General features: G+C 38.4%; 1 protein-coding gene and 1 long non-coding RNA gene across 2 annotated transcripts in view; one reads left to right on the forward strand and one right to left on the reverse strand.

Annotated features, from left to right (window-relative positions):
• Positions 1 to 5646: 5646 nt before the first annotated feature.
• DAPL1 (death associated protein like 1) lies at positions 5647 to 15674 on the reverse strand. Its single transcript, XM_031053325.2, has 4 exons — positions 15566 to 15674; positions 11379 to 11466; positions 7425 to 7488; positions 5647 to 5915 (listed from the first exon to the last, which is right to left on the reverse strand). The coding sequence occupies exons 1-4, from the start codon at positions 15594 to 15596 to the stop codon at positions 5796 to 5798; spliced, it is 303 nt and encodes a 100-aa protein (XP_030909185.2). The 5' UTR covers positions 15597 to 15674; the 3' UTR covers positions 5647 to 5795.
• An 81-nt stretch (positions 15675 to 15755) lies between these two features.
• LOC115947256 (uncharacterized) overlaps positions 15756 to 17811 on the forward strand; it is a 36475-nt gene continuing 34419 nt past the window's right edge. The window contains exon 1 of the long non-coding RNA XR_004081204.1: positions 15756 to 15829. This is a non-coding gene — a long non-coding RNA (uncharacterized lncRNA). The remainder of the gene's footprint in view (positions 15830 to 17811) is intronic.

The raw sequence follows: 17811 nt of genomic DNA on the forward strand, positions 1-17811 counted from the left end.
AGAGTTTTCAACATAATTGGAGGGCTCTTCATAACAAATTTTAAAGCAGTGTTTTTAGAAACCTCAGAGGATTTTGTATGGATGAGTTCAATTGCACACACACTGTGGGTCAGCAATTATATGCCTACCCATCTTTGGCTGGCATCCATGAACAGCTCCAACAAAATCATCTCAGTCTAAATTTGGCTTTTTTGACTTGTTTTACTTTTTACAGCTGAGTTCCACAAAGTAAACAGAGTTAAAAGTTTTCCATTTCAGCTGTTTTTTTTAAATAGATAATCTTGCTTTTCATTGGTTTTAACATTTCTTGATAGTAACTTAAAAAGAACAAATATTTAAGGCTTGTGTAGCTTAAAGATAGTTCAGTTTGCTCAAACTCTTTAATTCTGAAAAAACATACCAAATATGGAAAATCTAAACTAGACGGAATTTAAGAAAGTATGAATAATGAAAGTAGAAGGTTGGATTTTAATTTTAAAGTCAGTCTTCATTTTTGTGACTGCTCTGAGTATACAGGAAATGCCTATTACGCATCTAAGATAATGGCCATTATATGAAACAGTTTTTTTTATAATAGCTTCGAAAAAGTCTTAATCATTCTGTTACATAAAAATAACTCCTGAACTAATCACCAGAAGTGAACTGTGTATAAATGATATCAGTTTCAGAAACTTTATCCCTTTATGTGTAACTGTTGAATATGAAACACTGCAACTTTTCAGTGTTGCCTGGTTCATAAAGCAGTAAATTTGTTCTGAAGTGACCACATTTAGGAACATAATGTGAAAGCATCTATAAAACCAGCAAGGCTTAATAGTAAAGATAAGGAATCAGATACCACTTTTTGCTACCATCAGGTTATGCCTTTTGCTTCTTTACAACCTCTAGGGAGTCATGTCTTCCGTGAAATACCAAATTATGTTTTCAAAAACTAATCTTTTTTTTTTCCTCTTTGAAACTTCCTCAGCAGATTAAAATACACCTCCTTGTAAGAAAAGAGCTGTTTTTTGAAGGCTAACTTAGCTGGCAGAACCTGAACAAGCCATAGGCATATAGCAGCCTCTTGTGGCAAAACCAGTATACACATAAAAAGTTAAGTACTGAAATTTCTTAAGCTACTCTTGATATGAGTCATACACTTCTATCAAATCTTAAGTGTTAGCAAACAACTGGAGAATTGGAAAGTCTTTGTTAGGTAGAGAGGCTCTCTTAGCTGGAGAGTCAGCAATGCTTTGACTTCAGAATTGTCATAGTCCTTTCTCTTCAACTGAAGAATGAAGTAAACATTTGTGGCCTGTTATAAATGAAGTGCCAGAGTGAAAAATTTGCTAGTAAAATTATCTAGAAGTTTTTCATTAAAATTCAGCAAGAGTGAAATAATGATGAGTCAAATCCATGGCCAGGTTTGACAAGAATAATAAACATGCTGTTGCATTGGATCATTGTTTTCTTTATGGTTTTGCTGAATAAAGGGAAAACTGTGACTGGTTTCAGCAGGGAAGTCAAAGTGCCTTTAAAGTTTACAGTAGCTGAGCAAGACTGAAAACAGAGTACACATCTGATTCAGTAATGTGTTCAGAATACTAGCACAGCAGCAGACGGTCAGCCAGCAGTGGGGAAGACAAGAAACAGACAATGCCATAGGCCTAGAAGCCAGAACAAATGGAACCCTGATATCTAACACTGAACTGCCAACACTTAACCTCTTTAGAAAAATTTAAATCACAAGTGGTCCAGAAGCATGGAGTACACATTTCTGCAGCTAAACTGATCAGCAAGGGGGGTGGGGGTGGGGGGGGGGGGGGGGGGGGGGGGGGGGGGAAGGTTCTATAGTTCATTCCAGACCAGTTTAAAGTTGCACACTGCCAAATTCCCACATAGCTCTGTGAAGCACCATCCATCCTCCATGTGTCAGGGTCTTAAAAGGTGGACACTTTCCTCACCCAAGAGGAAATCCATCCCTGCAGAGAAATACAGCAAGGCCCATATGTCTTACTCAAGCTATCAAATAGACTGTGTGACATTACCAAGTTTACCAGTACATTGAACCAATCAGCTTTCACTTTTACTGCCACTTGGCTTCAGTTATTCCAATCTCTTGAAGGTCTACAGGTAAAACAACTGCATATTAACCCATATTATGTACATCAACATGATGATATAATCATCAGCAGAAGAAATAATTTCCTGAAACCATGCCACTTTTGTAGAATACCTGCATCATTTGTAATAACCCTCAGGAAGCCTGAAAATAGGCTTCCTACAAGGTTTTGGTATTTTTAGCAAACCAACTGTGCTTGTTCATTATGTTCCATATTTAATTTTAGTTCATATTTAAATAATAATGGCAAAGTACTGAATTCAGAATTGAACTAAATAAAACAAACTTCCTAAAACATAAGACAACTTCATAGTATCATCAATGATGGTGCAAACGCAAACTAAAATTACAGTGTGGAAGGCACAAACAGGATGAAAAACTAAGTTGTCTTACTAGTTTAAAATACAGTTTTAGTTTCCTGTTTAGCTTTTGTTATTAAGAATATTATTATAAGCAGGACACCTTAACAAATAGAAATAAATTATGAGAAAATAATGCACTGACAGTGCTGCTGTCAAAATATGAGTAAAAAACAGACGTGGTTGAAAAAGGAATGCTCTTAATTATACAATAGTCTCAATTATAAAATACATTTAAGCAGAAGAGGTAGTTTGTTCTCTACACAAATCTTCCAGATTGCAGCCAAAGTCTAGGAAGTGTTACCGACATGAAAAGCAAGTACGAAACACTACCTGCAATGCCACCACATTGGTGGCATCCTACAGAAGCAGAAAAAAAAAATAAAAGTCCATCAGTTGCCAGGATTTCCTGCTCCACAAGGTATGTTACAGCAGAAGAGGAGCTCACACCTGCTTTACATTTAGAAAAATAATGAAATAATTTATCAAAATTTGGCCCCCTGACTTTTTGTTAGGTCCTCTTTTTATATCTGAAAATTTTACACAGGTAGAACATGGAAGATACTTTACATTAATGCAGGCTTTCTGTGAGGCTGTTTGGAAGTCCCATACTACCACTTCATGTATGTTCTTTACATACACAGGTGCCAGGCACTGAATGCGCATGGGTCCATTTTTCCAGGACTGTTGCTTTTTAGAAGCCTCTCAGAAGCACATGCTGAGCCCTATGCTGCATAACTCCTGTTTGCCAATACAGTAGACACTATACTTCCAGAACCTGAATTACTGTATATGATTAACTCATCTGTGTAGCACTGAACTTGCTAAATGTGCATTGCACGTAGTAGTAAGTCCTTTTAAAACAGAAGTATTACATCCATAAGCAATCAGTGCATGCCATGATTTGTCACAAAAGTAATTTCCTGTAGCTGTCTTCTACATTGAGCATGCCATCCCTACCCTGAACATACTACTAACAGTCTAAATAACATTCATTTAAACCAAACAAAAAACAAAGTACAAAATCAAATAAAGAACCAAGAGAAGGGTAGTCAGATCCACTGGTTTATTCACTGCTACTTGCAGCCACGTTAATATTGCATCACATGGTGTTTACACAGCTCCAGTGATGAAGCACTGCAGTAACAGGCTGAATTTCCACAGAGCAATTTGCACACAGCTAGTAATTTTTCCAACCACAATAGGGATGTAAGGTAGAAATAAGGATCCCAGGTATCTCCATTCCCACAGTATTTTAGTAACTCCTCACAGCAGGAAGCAACTCCCTCCATAGCAGTGTGCAAGTTACCTACTTCTATAGTGTGCTGAAGTCCCATCTCTTCCAGGCACCAGGAAATGGTATTCAAATGGTTTCTGCATTGAGGTGTGCATTAAGCACAAATTGTCCAGGACAACTGGGTATCTAGTTAATCTAGCATCCAGGGGAAAGCTGGATCTGACTCTGGAAGAGACAATCCTTTGCCTGCAAGATCTCATTCTGCCTTAAATCCCTGGCCAGAATATAAATAAATTTTCAGCAGCAGGTTATTTCACAGAAAGTAATCTTCTTAAAGGCCCTCAGAAACAAAAAGGATAAAGATTAGAATTATACAGTCTTCCTGTAGGAAGCACTGACATACTACAGTGCACAGTGCTATTTTTGGACTTCATAGCATGAATAAATCAATTCACATACGGACAGCTTTAACTCAAACAATTTACATTCATATTGATACTTATTTATATACAGTCAGCTCAGGCAGTGGAAAGTGTAGGATATATAAAGGCAGAACTCGTTGTTTTCCAAATCATGTAGCTACAACTTAAATAGCCATTAAGTATATTGTGGCTGTTGTCCCAATAACAGTGACAATATTTTACAAGTAGCTACCAGTCAGTTAAGAAATGTGGGGAAAAAAAACCCTTGCAGTCTTCATCAGAGCAGCACTATTTTAATCTTTCCTACTTATTCAAGGTGTAACCAAATTGTTTATTGCACATGCTACTAATGACCACCTCCTGTGATCATAATTTAATCTTTAATCAACATATAAAGTTATTTACATTTTATGGATGGATGAAATGAAGCAGACATTCATGTTAAATGCTAACACTAATCCTGGGTAGCCCACCTGTGATCCCACTGTGTAAGAGCAAGTGTTTCATATGTTTGTAATAGCTTTCCACTGCAGTCATCTGGAAAGCACACAATAAAAAGAAGCCTTGTTGACAATATAAACATTTTTGAGCATTACCTTTCATATTATGTCTACTTGGACTCCTCAAATACATTTTTAATGGCATATTCATCTGCAAGCATTACCTTAATAAAGAAAAAACCCAACCAAATCAAGGAACAGTCCCAGCAGAATTAAATTCAGAGCAAAGTCAGCTGAGCTACCCAACCAAACAATTAGCAGTAGGAGAGTATGATCCTCTGGACTGGGCAGGATTGACTATTTGTACTGTCTTTTGCTGACAGCATAAGCAGGCAAGGCTCAAGGGTATTGCCTGTACTTGTATTTGCAATTGCTCCTCCCTGTTACTAAGCTTATATTACTACCAGTCCATGCTCAGTCTCTTTGCTTTTCAGGCCCACATCCCCTTCTACCAACTTTAAACTCCACCCTCAAATCACTGCCTTCACCTTGACTCCTCCGCCTCCTTCATGTCTACCCTCTCATCCCAGAGGTTCAACTTCCTCTACTTCCCTCACTCATCCTCCCCAGCCCCAGAGGGGTTCAAACAAACAGACTGTTTTCACTTGGTTCTTTCTACTGTTTGGATCCCAGGAAAGGAATCAGATTTCCTTACACAAAGAAATGCAAGGAAAAAGATACTTTTTTCCACTGCATGGGAATCTTTCCCAGGACTTGCTCAAGTTCTTATTGTGCAGTACACCTATGGCACACATTCAGCATGGGACAGCCTAAATTAAAACAAAAAGAAACATGCCTTTAATTTGTGGCCTCCTTAGTTAGGATCATGTTCACTTCAGCTTTACTGCTATTAAAAAAAAAGGGGGGGGGGCAAAAAAAAAAAAGATGACAGTTTCTAGAACTTCAGTCAAAATTCACACTGTAAAGGAAGCTGTTAAGACTTCTTAGCATCTTGTGATTACTGTACACAAGTAAAACCAGATTACACATACACCATGGTATTTAAATAAATCCTAAGTACATTTAGTGACTCTTCTTATAAAGCATTTTATTGTCAGTAACAAAAATACAGTGAGATACAAGGCACATAGCTTTTGAACATTTCACCACAGTGCGTGAAGTGCTATTTTGTATAGAAACTCACTTTAAGTAAGCATGAGTATTTTAATGAGTATCTTAACATTTCCGTGGCTGTTGAATAATATGAATTCTCTTAGGCAGTATGAACTTCTCCAAGGCAGGCTGAGGCTTTTGTTGGGCCACCTGTAATGCTGCTGCATTCATTTTATGGTTCATCTGTAACATTAAAGGGTGGAGGAAGGAAAAGTTGTTATAAAATATAGCTTTTATGTTATTTTCTTCCTAAATTTTATCATATAAAAGTAGTTTAAAAACTTACTCCACAAGAAGTTCAAATAATCAACAGATAAACTCAGGGAAACTCTGTACATATAATTATATTTTATGATTTTAAAATGGTATCAGCCTGACTGCATTCATTTCCTCCCCCCCCCCCTTTTTTTTAGTAGTTCATAGAATTTCCTGTAAAGATCAGGAAAGCAGAGCAAATAATCAGTACGACAGAGTTAACAATAAGTTGCTTGAAATTCTTACTTTCCTAGATTCAAGTCTTTGTCATTGCAGTATCAAATTATCACTTTCTAAACTACTGCAAAAGTTTCATGCAACAAGATTATGGAAACCAAGAGAAGGAAATGGTAGGTCAGAATAGAGGAGGTGGGGACAAGCAGAGGAGAAATAGCATGAGTTATATCTGTTCTCCTTAACAAACTAGTCAATTCAAAAATTCAACATCTACATACTAAAGCTATATACATATCTGTTGATGAAAAGCTTATGCTGAAATGATGCAACTGATGTCTCAACCAAGCTCGATGGATGAGGAACTCCTGTATAACTAACAATTTAAAGACTGCAAGTATATGAAAAATAAATTCTAATTGTCAGATCTTCAGATTAGCATGCAAATTAAGAAGCTGCTTGTTAAGTCAGCTCTTGCAAAATATAGGTGTTGAAAGTCTACATCAACAGCCTAGCAAGAGATACCAGACAGTGGTCTTTGTAGGCATAAAAGGGTCCATCAACAGCTCTGCAACACGATTCTAAATGATCTCGTAGTCTTTCCCTTTGGAAAAGAGTTCAAGAAGATGCTTGACTATCTAATGTCAGGTGTCAGGTGAAACAGCTGCATATGCAGCAGCAGTGGAATATTCTGTGCCTGCTGTCTCGGGGATCACTTGCAATAGTCTGACATTAACTTGCTGTCTTGGTATCCAATAAGCACTTAGCAGTGGCACTACCCACCTCCTGCAAGAGGCCATCTTTTTGCTTCTGTGAATTGGACCCTTACAGCAGTTCAAGCTATTTCCACAGTGGGATAAAGACTTGAAGACCAGGTTCCTTTCTCAACTGTAATCCCAGCTCTGCCACAAATTTACTATGTCACTGATAATCCTCCCCCCCATTTCCATAAATCTAAATCAACATACCACTTTAAATAACCGACACACCTTATTTTCTCTAAAAGGTGTACATAACTACCCTGGGGCTACTTAGTGTAAATAGGAATGGAATCAAACACACCAGAGTAAGGAGGAAAGGCTAGTTATATTTTAGCCATATAACTGCTAAAAAAATAGACTACCTCAAAAAATATTTAGTGGTAGATGAGAAACCTACAAGTGTCAGATGACAGCAGTTTAAGGAAAATTCACTTTTTTTTACCGTACAGTTTTACGAAGAAGCCCTGACAAACGTGTATCTTGTTTGTCCAGAGGTACTTACTTTGCTCAGTGCTTCTGCTACCAAGACACCCATGTTCTGAGGTTTTGAAAAACTGGTAATGGCACTGTAAAGCAAAACAAGAATGTATTTAGCATTTCCATCTCACAGAATTACTTGGCACTTTCATTTTCCAGGCTTAATACAAAATATTTTGTAATAGAAATTTAGGTTTTGGCCCTAAATCCTTTAATCACATTAAAGACTAGGATATTTAAAAAAAAATTATGCTGCCTCAGAATAGAACATTGTAAAATCTGTGTTGCAGACTTTTATTTAGGTATACAAAAGGTTTATATATATATATATATATGAATGGCCTTAAATAACTCAAAACAGATGTTTTTTTTAACCCCTACACTGCAGAGTAGCTTCACAGAAGCTGAGCATTGATATCCAGAACTACAAAATTTGACTTAGGAATTTTCTTGATTCCAGTCTAGACCCATTAAAAAAAAAAAAAATCGCCCTCTGCTTTTGGAGAGGGTTTTTTGACAGCAGCAATTTGTCAAGCAAAAACTTTTTGTGCAAGATTATCCCCTTAACGTCTTCATACTCCAATGAAAACCAGCCATGTTACCAATATTGTATAAGCAAACAATCTCTGGATATGAAATAATTTAGTTCAGCAACAGGAAGAACTGTGGATTGCATATTCTTCTCATGATAAGATCATCTGCAGTGACACCTCTGTATCTTAAAAATGGATTCAAGAAAAATCATTATTACCCTCACACATGGACCCAGATACCTTAAAATATGACTCTGAAAAAGCAGATACTGCTTTAGCTAAGTTAATAGTTCTGTGTATCAGGCAAGGCAATGAAATTTCAGCTTAGCAATTGATACAAGTTTGCCACATTGACAAATATGTGCTATTCCAGGTCTGTTTATGTCATCAGGTGACTATGACTATAGTAAAGACAGGAGCAAAATTACACCCAGACAACTGGCAATCAATAAAAACAAAGCCCTTCTAACCTGGGGGGTGGGGTGGGTGGAAATCAAGCCAGAAACAACCAACCAAAAAAACACCTCAACAACAGAAGTTATTAGAAAACTCAACAAAAACCAAAGAACACACACAACTTTGAATTGCTTGTCTTAAATAATGAGGTATAGCCAAATGGAATGTATTTTCAGAAAACTGTCAGGCAGGCATCTAGTTATTAACATGAGGCATTACATTCTATTAGGCACTATTCTATTATATATTTATATATATTATATATTAGATTTATATTATATATATTCTATTACACAGCAACTTCATAGGAAGCATGCCTTTTTTTTTTTTAAACTAAGTCTCAAAAGCTCAGCTCCTGCCAAGACCGCTGTCAGCTCTGAGTACCCCCTTTAAGTTATGACAGTGACTTTGACCCTCTCAGAAAATCTCACCTGAATCAAAAACTCAACTACTTTAGTAGTTGCTTAGTAGTACCAAACTACAAAGTTCTCTATGACTTCTGTGATTACAACCTGTGAATGAAATCCAGTATCCCAACAAGGTAGGTATGCTGTATTGAGTAACCACTGATTCTCGTGCAGAGCATTAATAAACAGGAAAGCTGAGCTTTATTCCAAAAAAAAAAATGTATTTTAGTTTAGCGTCTTCCAAGCCAGTAAGGAGAAAAACAGAAATCCAAAGACCTACAATGTTGATGTCTGTAGCTTGCCAAGAAATAATGTCATTACACCATTTCTTGGCATGGCTAAATACAATTAATTTAAAAGTTATCTGATTAGAACATTTTAGAGGAAAAAAATTAACATCTTGGTCTAAAAAACTGAGTTCAGCTGTCAGGCTAGTCACACACTTCCCTTTTAACTCCTGGCATAATATACTATTTCACATAAATGTTACTAGATTACAGTACTTCGTAGTGCCTGTCAGACACACTGATATCATGATTGCAATGTACACATTTCAACTAAAAATGAAGCATTCTTTAAAGCATTTATATAGGAACAGCAGAAGTAAATTCATTTATCAGAAGTAATACAGGGAACTTAAATCTTAGTGCAGAAAAGAAAAACAAAACCCCACAACAAACAAGTGGGAATCAGAACAAAGTCATCCAGACCCATCCACACTAATCCAGGCTTTCTAAATGGTTACCTGTGTACTACAGAAACACTATAGTAGAGGTGGCTCCTTTCTTACAGGTAAGCAGTAACTGATGTCCCTAAATCCACAGCAGTGTAAGGAGTAATTCACAGCTTTCAGGAAAACTCCAAATGTGTTTTAATAAAGATTCGGGAGCTGTTCTCAGTTTGGATGAGTCTCTTCAGCAAGTCCAGAGCAAGGTATCACGAGGACAATACAAAGACTTCTTGAAAGGAATTCTATTCTTAAGAAACACAATAGAATATTTAACCTTGTTTTGTTTCTATTTTTATGCACAAAACTAGTCCCAAATTTTGACTACAGGAGAGGCAACTATATCCTGACAGAAATCAGAGCCCACTTCTACAGGTAAAAATTTTTTGCTTACAAGTAATTTTTCATAGCAGGAGGACAAAGTCACTTTTAAAGCAACAACAGACGTGTTTCCAACTCATACCTAGTAAGATAATGCTCAACAATGAGAAAATGCTCAGTTATCAACAAGATAATTGCCAAGGAAAGAACAAATTCTACACTGTCCTCATTCTAAAGGGACTAAACCCCTTATCTCCTGCTCTCAGAAGTCTGCAAGATCAGACTGTACCTTCCTCTAAAAGCTGCTCCCCTGAATGGCAAAAATTTAATGTTTTGGCGGGCTAGAGAATAGTGTACATTAGGTGCAGGAGCACTCATTAGAGAAAGATATCCAAGTTCCAGTCTGAACTTAGACATAATTTTGAGTGCTTACAAAACAGATAAAAGTATTAAAAGCACACAGGTTACAGTGCCATGTGGAATTTTAGATCCAGCTCCCCGAACAAAGTACTTTAACCATTACATTTTGTCTCATCCCCACAAATCTCAAGTCTTTTTTCTATGAAGACTTTTTCTATGAATCTTTTTTTCTACAAGTCTTCAACAGGAAGCATCTAACTCACTGGTGAAGGCAAGTGATGCAGCAAGATACATGCCGGTTTTATCTGACAATGGGCTAAAGTACAGGTCTTCCAGTTCCTCACAAATATCTTAATCGTCATATGGAGGAGGATATATACCCTGCTTATTTGCACAATAAGGTCATCACTGTCAGAACACAGCAGATTTGTTCTGAGAGCAAATCACTGCATTGGGCTCCTTTGAAATAAAATCTTAGGGTCACACTGACTCTAAGAGCATCATAGTAATTATCCATATATTGGTCATCTTAGCTTTTTGTTAAGTGATATCTGAGAAAAATGTGTATTTTTCAGAAAAAAATTCAGTCTTTGTTTGAAAAATAATGAAAAAAATATTTGTTTTGATGGCTACTTCAACCATTCACTGCTAGCTTATTCAAAAGTACAAAGATGCCTTCATTTGGGGGCAAAATAGCTTGAGTAAGCTTAGGAAATAGAAAACAGAAAAAGTAAAATTTGATTTGGGACTGAAATAGGAAATACAGGCTGCACAGGAATTTACACTTTTCATGGGGGAGATGAGGGCTTAGTTTCCTTCGAATGAGGACAGCCTAAAACTCATTTCACTGGAAACTGTTTGACTATTATGTTATTAGGTAAAGGTAAACAAAACTTTGTTTTAATTTCTGTTCCATAACATGTGACAATAAAGAAGAGATTCAGCCTTTATTTTTCACTGAAAGACATTGTCCTTAGGTTTTGAAGTTGGGGTTGTTTTTTGGGGGGAGGAGTAGGAAATTTTAAGTTGATGATTACCTCAGAGTTGCTTTATCTATAGATTGCACAAGTTAATTGAAGAATTAAACTCTTCAGGGATAAAGAACTGTCTTTTGATATCAACCTCCAGCCCATTGAACTATGGGGCAGAGGGGAAAAAGCCCAGCAATGCAGTACCTTGTCTTGTCTTTTCCTGAGGGTTTAGCATTTTTCCCAACAGGTCCATACTCATGCTTTTTAGGCACTCTCATACCTCCAGCTTTGACTGCAAGAAGAAAATACAATTTATGTACAAATATCTACAGAATTCCATATTACATTACATGCACTTAGAGAAGAAAAAAATACTTTAAAATAATCTTTCCATATTTAACTCTATGCTTCACTTTTAAACATACACATAACACAGAAACAAATAGATTCAGCAAAGACTTTAAACTTCTCTGTGGTGGCATACTCAAATCAATTTCCAGATACTATAATCAAATTAGAGGGGTTTTAGTCATTGTTAACTACATTAAATCTTAACACCTTATTATGTTAATATGCATTCTTCCCCCATAAATCTCAAATCTAATAGTTTCTATTTTGAATTTTAAAACGCTAAACAAACAAACCAAACTCTAAACGCTTTCAGGCTGTCAAACAATACCACTCAGCAATGAAGGTTTCACATGACTTACTCAAGGTAGTCTAGAATTAATGCAGATAAGAACCAGCTGCATACTTCCTTGTTCTTGTGTTCTACCATGTTTAACTATATTTTATTAATATAACTGCCAATCACAAACCCTATTAGCACCAATTAAGCTACAGAGGACTGAACAATAACAATCTAAGTTCTGAGGCATGTCAGAAAATTAAGTTCTGAATAAAGAACAGGCAAAGTTATCCAAAACATCTTGCTGAAATAAATACTTTCTCCTTGTTCATGAGGGTATTCATCTCCTTGTTCATGAAGTTTTAAAACTGTAAAAAAGAACAAATTTAATGTTTATTTCTCATTATTTTGAAGAAGTTGTTTCATCTTACAGCAAAGCTCCAATTTTTATCATGAATAATCAAGACTAGAGTTTTCAAACTCAAATATTTGGGGACAGGAGTTAATAGGGACTGGCTAAAAGTTTCAAGAATTACTCAGCTAAACAGCACAAAATAAATATTTGGCTTCTCTCAGGGGGGAGCAGATGTGCCCATCTGTAACTACCACCCATTTTCTACCAAAATCTGACCACCTGCCATATATTTCCTGGTAGAAGGTTTAGTTTTAGGAACAAGAATTCTCCATCAGTCATGTCCAAAGCAGCCTCACAGTACTGGAGTTCTGCAATGTCTCAGTCTGGCTTTTTAAAAATTACATACATACAGATAATTATAGTGCTGTATTAGCAGCAAATCAATAGTCATCTTACAGCAGCAAATACACCAGATATCTAGACAGAACCAAATTATTTTGAAAGGTTAACTTCAAAGTCTCCTCTAAAATGGAAGTGTCAGCCTTTTCCAATTATCTGCCAGTAAAGAGATTCAAGATTTCAGATACCCTCAGCTCACAAGGTATAAAACTTCTTTGTCTTTCTAAGCAGAAGATAATACAGAATGCACCTTTAAACACGAATGACAAAAATAATAAATAAATCCAACCACCAAAAAAATCCTTGAGTATTTCAAGAAAGCTTGTAAGACTGGTGTCTTCTTGACAGCAAGTTCCCTGTATAGCAAGTTTATCCAGAACACCAAAGCAAGTTATCTCAAGTATTTTTCCACCGCTTGTTAGGTGCTTAGATTTTTTTTTTTTTGCCTTTTAGGAATGAGTCAAACTGCAAGTGGGAACACAACTAAAGTTTTAGAAGTAAAAAACCATAACTGAACGTAGATCTGTGACTTTCAGTTTGGGAACTTCACAAAGCACACGTGCAGGATTGGCAATTTCCAGACACATACATTTCAGTTTTAACTTAGAAGGGTAAAGAGATCCAGACACACAGGGAGCCAGACATTTTATGTAGCTTTACAAAAAGCACGAGGAGGAGTTGGGGGGTAGGTGGGAAGGAAACAAATACCCAAAGTAGGAAAAGGTATTTAAAGATGAAGTGGCCAACCAGGAATTGTGTCTACTACCAAAAACCACACAGAAGTTATTTGTAAGAATAACACAGGACTTTTCAGTCTCTTCACTGACTTGCCAATAGCTGCTACTAGCAGCTGTCCAGCCTGCTCAAAGATACCCCTAACAGTGGAATAGTTAAATATGGATGCTTCTGGAATGTACCAGAAAGCCATTTTGTAATTCGTTTTTTCCCAAAGCAATTAAGAGATATGTCAAAGTTCTACCATAGAGCTCTATTTTTGTATTTTTAAGTGCCCTGTAAGCCATGTAACCTAACACTTAAGAACTGTGTGCCAAAATCTTTGCTAATTTCCATATTTAAACCACCCTATATTTTTAAAGAAAGGATATCAGGAAGTAGGAATATGTCTCTTCCCTCCCTGCAAGAAAAAAAAAACAAAAACAATCCAGAACAACCAAACCACAAAACCCAAACTGAAAACAAAGGCACAAAACAAAAGCTTTGCTGAATCCCAAGGTTACCTATGGATCCTAGGGTCAGAATAAAGGTGTCCACCTTCAACCTGCTTTCTTCACCAAGTGCAAAGTTGGAACAACTTTTTCCTACTCCTACATCCCTACTCCTTTGTCAGAGACAGTCACCTCCACTGCAGGGGCAGATGAGCCTCACAAAGACTCAGTTTGCTGCCATGAAAACAAAAAAACAGTACCTATACAAGGTCATTTACTATAGGGGTGTAAAGGCCCTTTCAAATGCAACTCAACCATCCCTGACACACATAAACACAAATACACAGGAAAGGACTACAAGTGAAGTTGAAGAAGGCTTGTTACATCACAAATTCATGTAAAAGCATGCTCAAAACAAACAAACCACAACACCAAAAAAACCCCCCACCTTTAAAGAAAACAGATGTTACATCTAAGATGAGACACACAAGTTATGCCTCATGCTATTCAGGCCATAACTGTTTTTAATAAACCAGGGGGGACAGGGTGAACCTAATTGGTTTAGGCTCAGCACAGCTGTACAGCTGTTCTCAAAGTTAAGTCTGCAGAAGCTCTTTAGACTTAATACACACAGGTAACAAACCAAGTACTGCTGCTAACTCTGTGTTTTGAGATGCTAGCTCCACACAGATAATGAACAGACAAGCACAGGAGTGGATTACCAGCTGTGTGTACTTACAGATTCTACAACAAACCTAGGCATGCATTTAAACACCAATTAGTACAACTTGAAAAACCACCCATCAGGTAGAGCCATGGTTAGAATACCATACTGAAGGCTTGTCAGCCTGCACCATGTTTAGTCAGATAACTCCAAAGGGGAGGTGAGGTAGAAAAAGAAAAAAATATATATTTTCCACATTACAGTAAGAGGCAAAGAATAAGACTGGCACACTAAATATATATACAGATGTCATTAAGCCAGTGATACTTGTCTATTACTTGATAATGTATTCCTGCTTAAGAGAGCAGCAGAGCCTCTGCTCCACCATAGAATTAGCTAGGTTAGAAAAGACCTTTAAGATCATCAAGCCCAACCACTACCCACGACTGCCAAGTCCTCCTCTAAACCATATTACTAAGGGCCTCATCTGCATATTTTTTTAACACACCCAAGGATGGTGATTCTACCACTGCACTGGGCAGCCTGTTCTAATGCTTTATTATTCCTTCGGTGGGGAAATTACTCCTAATATTCAGTCTAAACATCCCCTGGTGCAGCTTGAGGCTGTTTTCTCGTCTTATCGCTTGTCCCTGGGGAGAAGACACCGACTCCATCTAAATGCAACCTCTTTTCAGCCAGTTATCGAGAGCGTTAAGGTCCTCCCGGAGCCTTCTCCAGACTAAACAACTCCAGCCGTTCCTCATCAGACTTGTGCTCCAGACCCGGAACCCATGGCGGTTCACTGCAGATCGGTCGCAGTCCCAAAACACCGGGTGCGGTACCCGCTCACGTAGTGTGAACGCAGAGCACCGCGGGCTGCGCTTCACCCCTACACCAGGCTGGGTGAAGCTCCGGCCGGCGCAGGGAAAAGGGACAGAGCAGCTCCGACCGTTCCCACCCTTCCCTTCTGCACCCCCACTGCCAGCACCGCTCCCCAGCCACACCGGCCTCAGGACGGGCCGACAACAGGCCCACAGGTGCGGGAGTGCTGACTGCAGCGGGACAGCGCGATCCCTCCCAGCGAGTCTGCGGGCTCCAGGCTCTGCCGGGAACCACGTTCGTACAGGAGCACTGATTTCAGCAGCCGCACCCTCTTCAGAGACCGGCCCCGGCCCCTACCTGCAGGCGAAGCCCGCTTACTCCGCACCATGGCGACGCGAGGAACCCACGGTGGCCGCGGGAGGACGAGGACAGACCCACGCGGCAGCGTCCTTGTGCTGTGGGGCGGGGCACGGCTGAGCAGAGGTGCGTGAGGCGGTGCGAGGGCGGGTCTGGGGAGCCCGTCCTGAGGTGAGGGGTGCTGGGGTGGGAGTGCTCGTGGCGCTGAACGGAGAGGTCCCCTGAGAGAACGCAGATGTCATCGCTGCGGCAGGAGAGCATCAGGTAAGTCAGGAGAAACGAGGAACGGGGAGACCGAAGGGAGAATTACTGATGTGAGTGGCTGGTGTTTGACTCTGTCCCGTCTCGCGCTGGTGGGAACTTCCATCAGCTTTATCAGCCCTCGTCCAGGTTACCCTGTCTGTATGCCTTTTTCCTCTGTTTTATCGTGGTGGTGGTGGTTCATTACAGGTTTTTCAAATTTCAGCTACAGACTTAAAGTTTCCTTCCGTCTATTTTAATTATGGTATTTCGCTTAGAATTTTTCTCACGTGTATGTGCCTCCAGTTGTTTTTTGGTCTGTTGTTTGGTTGATTTTTTAATTGTTGTCATTTGTTTTGTTATTTTTTTAGCTAGGTTTTGATTATTCCCCTCCTATGACTGAGAACTTCTGAACCCGTTGGGTTCTCTTGGCAACATTTGGCAGAGGACTAGAAAGTGCAGACCCAGCTCTGCGCTCCAGGCTTAGGGAAAATCCATTTCTGGATAGAGAAACTGATTTTCAGCTGTTAGTATCTCAACTGAGGGAAAGGCTGTAGTAGGAGTTCACACCTTGGCAGACAGCAGAGAAAGTCAGTGCTACTGGACATTTGGAGTTCATGTGCCCTCAGAACTAGAGCCGGGCACTTACTGGCTATGTATTTTGTGGAAACATCCTCTTAGTGCATGCACAGGCCAAGGAAAAGCCTATGTTAGTCAGTGGAGTTAATGCTGACTTAAGTAGTACAAAAGGAAAATTTCACTTATAGTACCACGTATCATATTACAGCATCTAATTTTTTGTCATCTTAGTGATAATATGTATTTCATACATATGTGCTTGCTATGCTATCTTGCCTCACCTGCTAACTACTTATAATGAAAATAATGCAGTTAGTGTAAAGTTCCGTCTGACTTTGTATCCTGACTGAAGAAAGCATTCCCTTTTGGGACAGGAACTAGTCAGCAGTTTCTCTTGCTGTTTTTTAGTGATACTGTAGCAGAACTGTTTTAGTTGTCTATGATACAAAGTGCAACCATGGATCTGTGGTCTAAATTTTAGGACTGATGTCTAACGCTGGAATAGTTACAAACAATTTCTGTTATCTTGTGTGAATATAAATAACTGCGCATTTGTCTCCTAGGGTTCTATGACCAGTGTCTGGTCCATAAGTTTTATGTTTTTGCTCTCTGGAAGACATGCACAAATATTGGAGGAAAATGTTAGCTCTGTCGTTAATCCTTACTTGTTGGGGGAAGCCACAGTGAAATACAGAAGCTTTACAGAGATCATAGGAGACTTTTTTTAGTCACTTTCCCCCCCAGTTTTATTTATTTTTTTTAGTATTTTATTTATTTATTTTTAGTAGTAAGGTTTTTAAGCAGTAAGTTCTGTTAAGAACTATGTGATTAATTTTTTAATTTCAAGTAAGAGACTGGGCAGAGCCACATTAACATTAAAAAAGTAGTCTGTCATTGTTGATAGGTTTTCCAAATCCTTTGGAGAACAAAGGATGAGCTTTGTCAGCTTAAAGAAGACATTGAAAGATCCAGTAATTTATTATAAAACCCAGTCACCCAGTTAACTTGGAAATGAGCTGGTGCCAGACTGTCCATTACTCACCAGTTGTCTAGGGTAGCAAGCTCCAAAGCGAGGTGCATGCAGCCATGGCTTGTGTGAAACTGATCTGCTGGTGTGCACAAACAAAATTTTAGAATGTCTACTTATATTTATTATCTTAAAAACAAACAAACAAGCAAAAATAAGTTATGCTTTACTAGTATTTAAGATACAGCTTGACTCTGGTGCCCTCACTTGGTCTGTACCTTCAAGGCTCTGTCATGCATGACACAGTGGTGGCCTCATTCATTTGCTGTCAGTGGATTGTGATGTATTGCAGTTTGTGTGAGCTGGTTGAGTGGATTTATGCTTCATATTATTTAGTTTTAACTAAGATAACACAAAATGGACAAGTGGCTTAGAGAGATTCCTGAAAAGATCCCACAGG

This window comes from Melopsittacus undulatus, chromosome 4 (genome assembly GCF_012275295.1).
Source record: "Melopsittacus undulatus isolate bMelUnd1 chromosome 4, bMelUnd1.mat.Z, whole genome shotgun sequence".
Classification (NCBI taxonomy): Eukaryota; Metazoa; Chordata; class Aves; order Psittaciformes; family Psittaculidae; genus Melopsittacus; species Melopsittacus undulatus.